The sequence below is a fragment of the Ostrinia nubilalis genome, chromosome 4, assembly GCF_963855985.1.
Source record: "Ostrinia nubilalis chromosome 4, ilOstNubi1.1, whole genome shotgun sequence".
NCBI lineage: Eukaryota > Metazoa > Arthropoda > Insecta > Lepidoptera > Crambidae > Ostrinia > Ostrinia nubilalis.
The window spans coordinates 12,169,521-12,183,304 of record NC_087091.1 but is presented as its reverse complement, the minus strand read 5'-3'; the positions used below and the strand labels follow the sequence as shown (position 1 = coordinate 12,183,304).

Here is a 13,784-nt window from a genome sequence, read left to right as displayed (position 1 = left end):
AAATGAAATATCATTTTATTTGTCATAATAATCGAACGTCCATGCTTGGGTTTTTGGCCAATAGGTATATTTTTGGCTTCTGCAGGCGATGTGACATACCTACTTGAGTCGAATCGCAAGCCCTATAAATGCTTGCATAATATACCTTATTTTAAATAACCTCCTCCTTTTTTGAAGTCGTTTAAAAAAGGTGACAGTTAGGTACATTTAACATTCATCCTGCATTTTTTTTTAATCCATCTCACTTATAGACAATACACCAAGTCCGGCGACTTGGTGTCGGCGGCCTTATTTCAGACGAATCTTGTCACCGTTTTTGTTTGTCGGCGAAAAGTCGCCGACTCATGTCGGTGGATCGTCAGGACTGCATTATTGAACGGCATAAAGTCTTAGTGTTAGAAAAGACGCAAAATAGAATTTCAGTTTAACTTTAAGAAATAATGCTATACAAAGAACATTATTTTGATTTTATTATTATTAAATTTACCGAACAAGTTCTCTGTAATTTTGAGACATTATTGTTGAGCATCTTTAAAAATGCATATTAGAAAACATGTTGCAAGAATAATTATATTAATATGAGTATGAGTATTACTGATGTACGTTCGGGTAAATTTGCTGTGCAATTAGTATATTTCATGAGAAAATAATATTTTTGCGCATCAAACAACATTTTTGTTGCGCGTTTGAGAAAAAATATAGTATACTTTTGATGGGTATTTTCGTATTATTTCTAGTACTAGTTTTGTTAAAAAAATTATTTATTTGCAATGAAATAATGTATTTGATGTAAAAGTTATTTAAATTGATGAAAATAAATTGATGTATGATAAGTATATAAGTTATTTGATGTGCGATTAATAATATCCCAAAATAATTCCACCTAGATGGATGGGAAAAAATCCGTATTAAATATTATATTGGCTAGGAAAAAAACGAACTGCTCAAATAAACCCTCAAAATGTTGTCGGCATATTAACATAGGTAATAAAATTTCATGTAATTTACATAACTCAGGTAGTACAGTTTTCATAAAGATTCCGAAATGAAAAAAATTTACACCTAGGCCCAGTTTTTTTTATTCTTAGTTAAAATAACTAAGTAATTGTTAAATTTTGCTACTAATGTTAAATATTAACAAAATGTAAACAAATAGTTAAAAAACATCTAAAATTCAAGCTAATCATTGTTCGAAAAACATTTTTTTCTGATATTTAACCACTTGTCATTTGACATCTATCAAGACCATTGGTTATTTTAACTACGAATCAAAAAACCGGGCCTAAATAGTTTCCAATTTTACTTTTATTTCATTAAGTCTGTATAGCGCATGGAATTTATTTCTCTTTTTTTCTGTTTGCGCTACAAGCTTTCGAAATTCTTTGAACCTAGCATACAATTATTTTTTTCGTTTTAGTACAACTGCATTTCAGGATAAAGCTTGTTTTAAAAAAGTTTTTTTTATTATAATTTTATTTTACACTTTTTAGTTGTGTCTCAATCTCTGGGCCCTGGTCATCATTTAGCACCAAAGTGCTCGGGAACGGGACTATTCCCACCTCTCGTTCCCACCACTGCAACTCCTGTGTAGCCAGCATCTACAGCTTGACCGCCACAAAAACCCAACCAATGAAGGTCAAGTTTGTCCCGGGGGAAAGTTAAACTGTTATTGGACCCGCAACGAAATTCATCAGAAGAACATAGGAGGAGTTCGAAAGTGCTCGGGAAGTAGAATCCAACGGACCCAAATTCGATAAGTTTCCGCCGTTTCGTTTAAGAGTTCCTATGGCCACCTTCTGACTCCATCATCAGGACCCTGGAAATCATCTAGCACTAAACTACTCGAAAAGACAAATCCAACGAACCCAAACTCGATGAGTTTCTGCCGTTTCGTTTAGGAGTTTCTATGGCCACGTCCCGAATCCATCATCAGGACCCTGGGCATCATTTAGCACTAAAGTGCTCAAAAAGACACATCCAAGGAACCCAAATTCGATAATATGCGATTCCGCCGTTTCGTTTAGGAGTTGCTATGGCCACCTCCTGACTCCATCATCAGACCAGCTTAATGGTACCATACCATTGCATTGTCATCGTACATAAGCATACCGAATTAATTTCAGCTCAATCGGTTGGGGAGAAGTGGTCTTAAATTCATTTGCAAGATTTGTCCCACACATACTAACAAGTGAAGTCAATATAAAGCTTGTAATAATAATAAAGCTTCTAAAAAGCTTGTAATAATAATAAAAAGAACTGTATTATTCATTAATAAAAAAAATCGATTAAATATTTTTCCTTCAAAATATTTAGTTAATCTTTTTTTTGCCATTGGAAACTTTTTGTTCTATTCAAGGAGCTTAATATGTTGAATAATACAAAGAAATACTAGAGAATATTCATTTATTATACTTATCAACATTCAACACTTAAACTAAGATGCAACATACAAAATAATCGTAACATTTGATACACATTAGTGGTGATGGTGGTGGGTGATGTGCTTGACGGCGGCTTCGAATCTGTAAAAAGAAAAACATGTTAGTATGTATTTGAATTCATTTTTTTTAGGTAATGCATAAAACAAGTCAAGAAATATAATTTTATATATAGCTAGCTAATTTTATATATAACAAGTCAAGAAATATAATTTTATATAGCACCGATACCAGAGAGTGCATTTTTAATCGAAAATCTAAATCTACGAACGGTTATTTTGACTTATCTAAGATCTAATTGATTAAGTTTGTTATAATTTGTAAACTCACCCGGTGTGCTTGTCGCTGTGGTAGTGCACGTCCCTGACGGAACCATCAGGCTCGTGCAGAGAGTAGTAGCCCTTCACGACATCTCCGTCGCGGGTCTCGTGCTGGCTCTTGAGGTCGCCGGTGTGCTTGTCCTCTACTTTGTACTCGAACTCGTACTTAGGGTGAGCCTGGTAGACCAAAAATATCAATCATTGTGTTGGATCGAAAAAATTACTCCGTAAAACATTGTTTTTCTTTTGCAAAGTTAACGTGTACGATTTTTGGCAGGGTGAGTAACATGCTCACATAATAATCATAGTGGTGTTCATGTTTCTCCTCTTGCATCTCCGTCAGCAGTAACCCTGCTGACGGAGATGCAAGACCGCCGTGACAACAGAGAGCCCCCGCTGAAAATCAGTTTCAAGACAAGCCCTGGCGGTCTTAATGTACGCTGAGCGGGTGCCTTTTTGTCAGAGGGGCACAAGCAGTTAATTGTCCACTTGTTTATTTATCTCTCTTTTAATCTATGTCTTGCCTGCTTGTATACCTTTCTTGCAAATAAAAAGTTTTCTATTCTATTATATTCATGTCCGCCGTGTCCTGTAACGTTGACTTTTTATTTTATACAAATAATAATATTTTATTGATACTCTATGTAAGGGCGTACTTACATAGTAATCGTAGTGAAGTTCATGATGCCCGTGTTTGTCTTTTACTTCAACAGTGACTTTCTCTGGTTTGCCGTCGTGGCGCGAGATGTGCTGGGCGGAGTATGCGTGGTAGTGCTCGTGGTGGCCGTGGTCGGACTGAGCAGCTACTGCGGCTACCAGAGCGGCGATGCAGAATAGCTGATAGAATAAAAAGCATTATTTTACCAGTGTCCAGTGGTAACAGATCTTGATGTCTCTGAACTAAAAATTGTTGGTTCGATTTCCATTTGGGACACACATGATAGTTAATGTAAAAACACTTGGTGTAGTTCCTTAGATTTATTTAATTATTTATTTATGGCTTACAAAACAAGTAACAGTCATATTTAGGCACAGATAATAATCCATAGATTAATCTAAACCGCAACTCTTAACATTATTAGTAGATTGATTAGTAGGATATCTATTTTTTTTTTTATAAATTAAGAACCTCTCCTCTTTTTTTTAAATCTGATAATAAAATAATTCCAATCTATTCGCTTACCTTAAAGAACATTGTTACTGTTATCCTTGTGAAGTACAGTGGTAAACTGATACTGATAATTAAAATTCGGCGATTTTTATAATCGCCTGAATTCGAGTTATCAAACCGTTTTGCAATAAAGAAATGCACTCGTATGTCGCTTCGCAGTGAAATGTGTTCACTATGTGCTGTACTTTTATTTGGCAAACCGGTATTAAGTTCAACATCTCAATATTGCTTATCGTTAATCATATTTTATCAATACAACCTTTTGCATCCCAAAACTGAACTTTGTTGGAATTTGTAGTTGTTGAGCATAATAACAACTGTAAAACTGGAAAATACAATACATCTATATCGCTCGCAGTAATACATAATACTACGACCCCATTAAACTAAAACAGCCTCACAACAAACAAAAACTCTTCAAGAGCTAAATTTAAGAAAATGTGTTTGAAATTACATGAAAATACTTACACCTATTGCTGTAACTTTCAAGTACCTACCTATCATCATAATAATTTTGGACAAAATGCTGCAAAAAGTGTCTCCTGCCAAGGATTTCTACAACGATCAGACCTGCGCTGTCTGCATCTGAATGCTTCTCGTGACCACCACCAGAAGATTCTATCAGAGGAATATTCTACAGCTATAGTTTTTGAAAACGTTAAAAACTTACCACAAACGTAACCCTAGTTAAGGCCACAACATGCAAATAAGGACTCGCGCGCACTGGTGACTTTTGTCACCGTGATAGGATGTTTTAGAACTCCATAGACAAAAATAATTACTAGGTACGTTGTCTCTCTTTTTTTCTTTATAAAAGTTTAAAATAGAAAGATAATTTGTCACTGTGACAAGAGTCATCCACGCGCACTGCGTGAGCCCTAAAAGATAATCACGTTATATCCACAGTAATCGACGACAGTTTACAGAACATAACTCAGAGATTATAACGCAAGCTCGCTTCAGTCAAAATACATCCATAAGTTTAAGTATTTAGGCGCCTTCATAACTTTGCCCGTGTCAAGGACACGTTTACACTCACGCACTTAATGAAACGGGTTTTACTACTGTTACGACTACTTTCTTAAGAAAACTGAACAGGTGCAAATTTTGTTATGGAGTATTTAAGAGATATGAATTAAATCAGCATTATCATTCAACTTACAACATTTGTAGGGTCAACAGCACCAAAAAATTAAACATGTACTCTAAGGTAACCAAAAAGTTATTGCCACTTAGAATTGACTTACTACTTTCTTAAGCTGTAATAATTATTCATTCTTTATTCAATATTAGTTGTCCAAAAAGTTGCAAAATAAAATAAAATATTAGTTTGTAGTTCTGATAAAGTACGTATTTCGTTTAGATCGTCATCGTTGCGGTAGCTCTTGCCGTGGCTGCGGCGCGGCCTCAGGGCGGGCACGAGCACGGGCACGCGTACTCGTCGCAGAGCATCGTGCTGCACCAGAGCCACGGCCACGAGGCGCAGAGCCACGGCCACCAGGTGCAGAGCCACGGCCACCAGGAACAGAGCCACGGCCACCAGGCACAGCAGAGCCACGGCCACGAGGAGCACCATCACACTGACTACTACGTAAGAGCTTGTCTAGATTATGATCGTAAGATACTAGAGAACTATACATCCACATGCATTTTCTCGTAAATCGCGTGCTAGTCGCGAGACCCCCGACTCGCGCGTTCTCAGTGTTTCAGTTCAGTCCAGTTATTAGGGACACAGTGGTTGAGTCCAGCCCGTGATATTAGAAAAAGAAGCGTGCAATGAGAGCTAGCGGGAGCGTCTGAGCTGTGTAAAATGTAATATTTTCTGTTACAGGCGGAGCCTCATTACTCGTACGAGTACAAAGTGCAGGACCCGCACACGCACGACAACAAGTACCACCACGAGTCCCGCAAAGGTGACCAGGTGAAGGGCGTTTACAGCCTGCATGAAGCTGACGGCTCCGTACGCATCGTTGAGTACACCGCCGACAAACACAATGGGTAAATTAAAAGTTTTGTTTTATTTCAATCGCAGTATTAGGTAATGGTCTACTCTCGGCTACTTACACTAGCACTTACCTAAATCCTGCAAATAATATTATTACATGACGTGATAATTTAATAAAATCGTTATTCTCTTACAGGTTCAACGCCATCGTGAAGCACGAAGGCCACGTCCAGCACATCGTCCCCGAGCACCACCACTCGCACCATTAAATAACTACCTCTAAGCTGTGATACTATCTGTTGACTCTTGATAATGTTATGTTAAGTTTTGTAAATATAGTAAATCCATTTCTAAAAACGATTCGTACTTTTAAATTCCCTGAACCTAACCACTCTGAGGCTGAGTTGCACCATCTACTTTAACTTTGACAAACGATAAGAATCTGATAAACTCCATAAAAAAAGCACCGGTTAAGCCTATGTTTGCAGAAACGAAGCTCATGCAAACAAACAATAAAATCTTTCTTCTTGGAAAGACACTAACAGTGGCTTATTTAAAATGAAGTTTTAAGGTTAAATCTAAAGTAGTAGAACAAACTGTCCCTGTCTCTTTTAATTTACATTGTTTGGGCATGATCATTTTTAGTTTTAATAACTTTTTTAGCCCATAGTTTATTTAGACTACGAGTTTATTATGGCACCCAAACCCAAATAAATTATGCTCTTATTATTACCTTTTTCAACTAAAAGTATAAAATCAATCACCTTTCACATTCATAAGCAAGCACCAGTTATTTATAAGTAATATCTTCTTTATTTATATACAATAAAAGTGAGACCGCTAGCCCATCGATTAGTATCACCATGTCTAATGAAAACAAAAGACAGTCAATAAAGAATTGTCAGTTTTGGGCAAAAATGTTTGTCGAAATTTTTGTGCCGCGCCCTGGTTCCTATACACTCGTCTGTTGGTCCTACGGGGGTGACTTACATTACCTTTTCGCCTTGGTTCGACATCCTCTAGCTAGATGATGGCAGTACCTATTATTTCGAAAATTTTAACATTTTTGTAAATCGTAAAATTTAAATCGCTTCTAGAGGCCAGAAGGTAGGTCCTAAGGGGATGAACTATGTAACTTTTTTTTCTCGGTTTGAGGTGTCCTACATGCAAGCATCAAAAGAGTTGTCAGTTTTGGGCAAAAATTTATTGTCGAAATTATTGTGCCGCGCTCCGATTCTTATACAGGCACGCTTTAGAACTTCACTCGTCTCTTAACGGGAGGGGGTTGGTCCTACGGGAATGGGCTACATGAACTTTTCGCCTTGGTTCGACATCCTCTAGGTAAGTTAGTTGAGTTCAGTAAAAAATAATCCCATAACACTCCATAATATTACGTTACGAAATTTTTTGTTTTGATTAATTTTACGGCAATTATCCCGTAAAGTACTATTAAGTACTTACCTATAATATTTTATGTAAAGAATTGTATTCCGTAAAAAATCGTTTTCATTTTCAACCGACTTCAAAAAAGGAGGAGGTTCTCAATTCGACCCGTATGTTTTTTTTCTATGTTTGTTACGCGATAACTCCGCCAATTATGAACCGATTTGAACAAATCTTTTTTCGGCGTATAGGTAATACCTCAAGGGTGGTTCCATTTAAATTTAATAATAGAAAAAACAACCCCCAAGTGTGGAAAATTGGGGATGAACTTTTTTATACGCAATATCTCCGCCGATTATAAATCAATTTGAACGATTATTTTTTTGTTGAACAGGTATTATCAAAAGGGTGGTTTCATGCGAATTTGAAGAAAATATTTCACCCCCAAGGGTGGAAAATTGGGGATGAACTTTTTTATACGCAATATTTTTAATTTTTAGTTTTTTTTTGTGTTCACGCATTTGAAGTCGGTTTTATTTTTTTTAAAAGTTAATTACGGAATTAAGTCAAGAAAAAAAATACAGCATAACTCGAATACCTCATAACTCGGGGATAAGAAGAGGCAAATAAAAACAACTCAAAATACAATAGCAGTGCATTTAATAAAATAAAAACGACTGAGCACAACGAAGCGGACGAGACGCGCGCTACGTACGACTGGCAGGTGACTGACGGACGACCGACGGGCGACCGACTGGCGACTGCCAGGCGACCGCGGCGACGCGTGATGTGATCACATCTTATAATAGTCCTAGTGGTTGAAAAGATATTTGACAAAAACACTTCCTGTAAAATTTACTTTATTAATTTAGGTTTAAAAATAGGTTGAGCTAGGAATGTTTTTGGGGTGAATGAGGAACTTATAACGAAATAATTGTTGTGGGTAAAGTAAGGAAAAAGTAATGAGTGGGTTGAGACGTCATAGGTTAAATACAGAATAACCCAATAAAAGAAATGAGATTTTTCTTATTTCACAATCAATTTATTATTCTTAAAATAAATAAACATTTAACAAGAATATCGGCGGCAGATAACAATGGGGTTGGTATTTTAATGGTGCTTGTGTTCCTCAACGTGCTTGGTGGTGTGCTTCACCTCGGCGTTGAATCTGAAATAAAACAAATGAGCATCAGATCAGGTAGAAGTAATGGGATCCAGTCAATTATTGCAAGCAGTTGCAATAGAAAGATACTGGCAGGTAACGCCTATGAGAAAGAAAGATGTTCTATTTACCCGGTTTTCTTGTCAGCGTGGTACTTGACGGTGCGGATGGAACCATCGTGCTCGTGCAGGCTGTAGACGCCCTCCACCTTGTAACCATCGCGGGACTCGTGGTGCTTCTTGATGTCGCCGGTGTGGGAGTCATGCACCTGGTACTCGAACTCGTACTTGGCAGGGCCCTAATTAACAGAAAATACATTTTTACTTATTCATCCAAATCGCGTTGAAAGCTTTTTCTGGTAAATTATTCTCAAGTCGTCATGAATAGGTGTATTTTTAAACAGCAAGATATTTAGATCTCATCAGAGGTGCAGGCTCGCAGAGTGATTTTCTACTATTTTCTGTTGTAAGTAATTGAGACTAGCATATTCAAAAAAAAAGTTGTGGGTGATAAAGTAAGTATACTTAGGGGCACGATACTCACGTCATACTTGTGGAAGTCCTTAGGGGGAGGAGCGGGCACGTCGTGGCGCTCGATGTGGTATGAGGAGATGGCGGGCTTGTGTTCCTTATGTTTATGTTCTTCATGCTTGTGTTCTACGTGCTTGTGTTCTTCGTGCTTGTGCTCCTCATGCTTGTGGCTCTCGACGTAGTGAGCGACGGGCACCACCTTCTCCACGACTTGCTTCTCCACCTTGACCTCGACCTTGGGCTCGTGGTGCTCGTGGTGCACGTGATGGTGCACGATGCTCTGCGATGAGTACGCGTGCTCCTCAGCCAAGCAGACGGCTGCGAGGGCCAACACTGCGACCACCTGGAGAAGAGACAAGCAATTAACACCCCTATACCTACATATTCATTCAGCTTTATGTAAAGTGAGAAATCAATATTAATTAATTATATTTTAATGCATAAATTATATTTCCTTACTTTAATAAACATATTGATAGGATATTACTGTCAGATTCTTGTGAATCAACTGATGCAGTTTCATAATTTACGGCCAATTTATATGGAAAGCTTTTGCTTTTGGATAGTGAGCTTAAAGCGATAAAAAGGCCAAGTATCAAAAAATATTTCGGTAAAGAAGGTCAGTGACTTTCATCGTGTCGTCAGGCAGATTTTGGATATTTTTAGCAGCCAAATGTGTTATATCATAATGCACAACATTTTTAAGAGCAACGGTGTTATTGTCTGTGTCAATTATTAGGCTTTCATTCACATCTTTCAAATAGCTTTTAGCTGAAAAATACTAGATTGTTGCAATAATCTAAATACTATTTGCAGTTTGCAATCTTACTTACAGAGAATTATTCAAATTAGATTTAGGGAAACAGACAGATTGGTGTCAATGTTAACAGGCCTTATGCGGATTATATGACATGCATTGAGGACAAGTTGCCCAAAACTTAAATAGTGCACCTAAAACATTGTCCTGAAACTGATATTATCATTTGTTTTCGAATAAATGCCGAAAATTCCTATGTTAACCCTCGATGTGCACTCATGCATGTTGTAACATAATATCAACTTAGTTATTGTTTCTGGCGTACCAATTCTACATATAAAAGATTACTAAACAAATTAGTACAAAATTACAGACCTTATTATTTTTTCTAATTTTAAATTTCACATAGAATTCATGACTGTTTGAAGCTACTAAAAAAATTTAAAACACTGTGGCGGTACCGGAAGCGTTCCGGCCGTGGAGGCGTGTCAGTGCATTCAGTAAATTCCTGCAGGGCCATTACTTGATCGCTTACGGCCTCAGTTTGTGTCAGCTTTAAAATGTAGGGAAAATCTTAATTTATCTGTAAAGAAATGCGCACTTTTTGTTTATGTTGCTATCGTCAACATAACATGTCAAAAGACACCTTTGGTATCTTTTGTCAATGCAATCAACCGATTCATTACGATTAACTTTTAGAATATTTTTAGGCAACAATACTTATTGCTTATCAATAGGTACTTACTCGTACCATTTACAAGCAAGGAAACGGTTTCAAATAGTTATGATAATTTTGTATGTCCACAATTTATAGTTTATTGTAGAGACGGATGATAAGTAAGAAACAGTTGTTTAAATCATCATAATTTATTAAAACTGTACATTATAAACTAAGCTTACATACAGTTTTCAAATATACTACTTTCTCATTTTTCAACATGGTGGGTGTGGACTTTCGTGTCACGATCGGATCGAGTTCAGAACTTGCGCAAATGATAAAGATACTGGTATAAAAGTTAATTTGCAATTCTGACATTAACATTAAACCACAAACTGTCTCACTGTGCGGTGGAAAAAGTTCACTAAACAAACAATAATAATGATCTCAAAAGTAAGTGAAATGCTCGTTAGTAAAAAAATTTAAAGGTGATCAAATAGGTGTGAGTGATCGAATATTAAAGTGTTATGCAGGAGTTTAGCACATTTAAACTATTTCACAGGCCACCTGCCTCGCCCTCGTCTTCGCCGTGGCTGCGACGCGGCCTCAGGGCGGGCACGAGCACGGGCACGCGTACTCGTCGCAGAGCATCGTGCTGCACCAGAGCCACGGCCACGAGGCGCAGAGCCACGGCCACCAGGTGCAGAGCCACGGCCACCAGGAGCAGAGCCACGGCCACCAGGCGCAGCAGAGCCACGGCCACGAGGAGCACCATCACACTGACTACTACGTAAGAGCTTATCCAGATGATGTTACGCGCGTAAATCGAGTACTAGGGAATAGTTGCCATGTATTGAAAAATAAGCATACACAGTACACACTACACACCCTTGCAAACTAGCAGGAATGTTTGTGGAGCGAAGTACAATATGACGTGTTCTTTCATAGGCGGAGCCCCATTACTCGTACGAGTACAAGGTGCAGGACCCGCACACGCACGACAACAAGTACCACCACGAGACCCGCAAGGGCGACCAGGTGAAGGGCGTCTACAGCCTGCACGAAGCCGACGGCTCCGTGCGCATCGTCGAGTACACCGCTGACAAACACAATGGGTAAGTTCAGAAGCTAACTTGGAATTGACTGTTTAATTTTCATATTTTGTAAATTTTTTCCAACTGAATAACACAATTTATTCTTTGTTTAACAGATTCAACGCTGTGGTGAAACACGAAGGTCACGTTAAGCACATCGTCCCCGAACACCACCACTCGCAACATTAAATCTGTGATCATAGCTGTTGAATATTGATATGTTTTTGTTAAGAGCCATTTCACAAAAATATTCCGCGCGAATTTAGGTAAAAGCTGTCAACGCAACGTCAAAAGAGTAAAAAGAACGCTGAAATGGACAAAAAAATCTTGAGCCGTGACCGTATTAAGACTTGATTTAAGTTATTAATTTTAAGGTAGAATGAGGTATTCAAACTTGATAAATTAATTTAAATTTTTAATAGAGTTTATTAAGTCTTTTATATTTCGATTCATAATGAAACACGAATAGGTATAATATGTAAAATATATATTAAGTACAAAATAAAGACAGTCACATAGTGAAAAAAAAAATCTGCCCCCTTACAGCTCCATCATCGGACCCTGGATACGAAATATTCGTCAAGGCGAATCACACAAGCCCAAACTCCATAGGGTTCTATTGTTTTGTTACGAAGGTGGCCATTGCATCTCCTCCAGATCCATTATCAGACAGAGCTAAGAAATAAATAAATAAATAAATATTATTATAAGTAAACAAATAACTAAAATAATTCATCTTACTATCTTACTTCTTACTAGTCTTACTAATATTATAAATACGAAAGTTTGTGTGGATGTCTGGATGTTTGTTACACTTTCACGCAAAAACTACTAAACAGATTTTGATGAAACTTTACAGTACAGTACAGCAGTACTAGGCAGTCTGTGTTCAACTATCACTTGGGTCGGACGTTCCTATCGCAAGACCTTTGGTTCACTCAGTTCCGATACGACACTAGTTCAGTGTATAATCATTTTCGTGAATACACTGAGTTTATTAATTTCTACGAGTGGATTTCATTTTGCCTGAGACCTACGCCATGAACCCTGAACCAGAAGACCCTGTCGCCAGCGACAGCGACGCTCATCCATCCCTGGCGTCGACCAGAATAACAATGTATAGGCTATAATTTATGACGATCTTTGACAAACTAAATTTCAAGCGGGTGAAGCCGCGGGAATTATACATATTTCATACTAGCTTTTTGCCCGCGACTTCTTCTGCGATTAAGTGGAAAATGGTTCTAATAGAATTAAAACATTCTAAGAAAATTAATTTTGTTAAATGATTATATTTTTTGATATAATTAAAATCTACAAATTATTATGTTTAAATATTTGAATACTTACAAAATTATGAGATCTTTCTAAAACAAAATTAAAACACCACACCTGCCGCAGATTTCTTTGTAAACAATGTTTTTTTGTTTTTCCTTCAGGTGCTAAAATCACCAGGCTATTGTGTGCGCATACTCTGGAGTATTCCACATACAACTGGTCGTCGGAGAAGCATAGATTTCCATTAAGTCTACTCCCGCTACCATATGGAACTCCGCTAAAACTCGTGAGGGCGCCAACACTTGCTTTTGTATCGAAAATTAGTATGAGCAGCTGCGCACGCGGTTGCCCGTTGCAGGCTCTATGCAACCACACTATTTTAAACCGTGGTCCCTAAGCATGAGATGGGAAACTGCACTCTCTTGAATTCTCTTGAATTTGATGGTGTTAGGGGAATCCTAGGAATGAATACAGACTTTCCAATGGAATCTCCTCATCAATATTGCGAAATTGAGAGTTGCAATGCAATGTTACGTTTTCACTTGTTATTTTATTGTAATCTGACCTTGATTTTTCAAACACGTGTCAAAATAAAAAATATAATTTAAATCAAAAGTACTAAGGAATATTTCATTGATATCAACTTAGAAACAAGCACAGATCACAGAAACTAAAGGGAAATGTGACAAGGGACAAATTGGAACATATTGCTTGTGAAAGCAATGATGACAGTAGCGACGTCATTATGTAAACAGTTTATATTGCTTGCATAGTACTAAAGATTATTCGAACGTTGAATACTGATACCGCAGTGGATAATGAGCACATAATTTGATTTCTTTGTGTGTGTGAATTTCTAATACGACACTGAGTTTCGAACTCAGCGCATTACTTAGCATCTCTCTATATTTCTATGGAACCAAGTTATCTCCAAAATAACATTCCACACCTTTTTAACCTAGTCAGGTAATAATTTTAATAAAATACGAAGCACGTCATATATTAATAGGATATATGTATATTTTAGAAGTTAATAAATTATGCATAA

The 13,784-nt window shown here is 37.4% G+C and overlaps 4 protein-coding genes across 4 annotated transcripts; 2 read left to right on the top strand and 2 right to left on the bottom strand.

Annotated features, from left to right (window-relative positions):
* Positions 1-2,386: 2,386 nt before the first annotated feature.
* LOC135071376 (cuticle protein 8-like) lies at positions 2,387-3,953 on the bottom strand. The gene is made up of 4 exons (XM_063965167.1): positions 3,942-3,953; positions 3,419-3,595; positions 2,769-2,935; positions 2,387-2,522 (listed from the first exon to the last, which is right to left on the bottom strand). The coding sequence occupies exons 1-4, from the start codon at positions 3,951-3,953 to the stop codon at positions 2,477-2,479; spliced, it is 402 nt and encodes a 133-aa protein (XP_063821237.1). The 3' UTR covers positions 2,387-2,476.
* Positions 3,954-5,096: 1,143 nt separating this feature from the next.
* LOC135071165 (histidine-rich glycoprotein-like) lies at positions 5,097-6,234 on the top strand. The gene is made up of 4 exons (XM_063964935.1): positions 5,097-5,139; positions 5,293-5,520; positions 5,761-5,927; positions 6,071-6,234. The coding sequence occupies exons 1-4, from the start codon at positions 5,128-5,130 to the stop codon at positions 6,141-6,143; spliced, it is 480 nt and encodes a 159-aa protein (XP_063821005.1). The 5' UTR covers positions 5,097-5,127; the 3' UTR covers positions 6,144-6,234.
* Positions 6,235-8,277: 2,043 nt separating this feature from the next.
* On the bottom strand, positions 8,278-9,496 carry LOC135071156 (histidine-rich glycoprotein-like). Its single transcript, XM_063964926.1, has 4 exons — positions 9,409-9,496; positions 8,963-9,292; positions 8,551-8,717; positions 8,278-8,425 (listed from the first exon to the last, which is right to left on the bottom strand). The coding sequence occupies exons 1-4, from the start codon at positions 9,418-9,420 to the stop codon at positions 8,368-8,370; spliced, it is 567 nt and encodes a 188-aa protein (XP_063820996.1). The 5' UTR covers positions 9,421-9,496; the 3' UTR covers positions 8,278-8,367.
* A 1,255-nt stretch (positions 9,497-10,751) lies between these two features.
* Positions 10,752-11,684, top strand: LOC135071163 (histidine-rich glycoprotein-like). Its single transcript, XM_063964933.1, has 4 exons — positions 10,752-10,817; positions 10,927-11,154; positions 11,313-11,479; positions 11,575-11,684. Exons 1-4 carry the CDS (start codon positions 10,806-10,808, stop codon positions 11,645-11,647), a joined length of 480 nt encoding a protein of 159 aa, XP_063821003.1. The 5' UTR covers positions 10,752-10,805; the 3' UTR covers positions 11,648-11,684.
* The last annotated feature ends 2,100 nt before the right edge of the window (positions 11,685-13,784 follow it).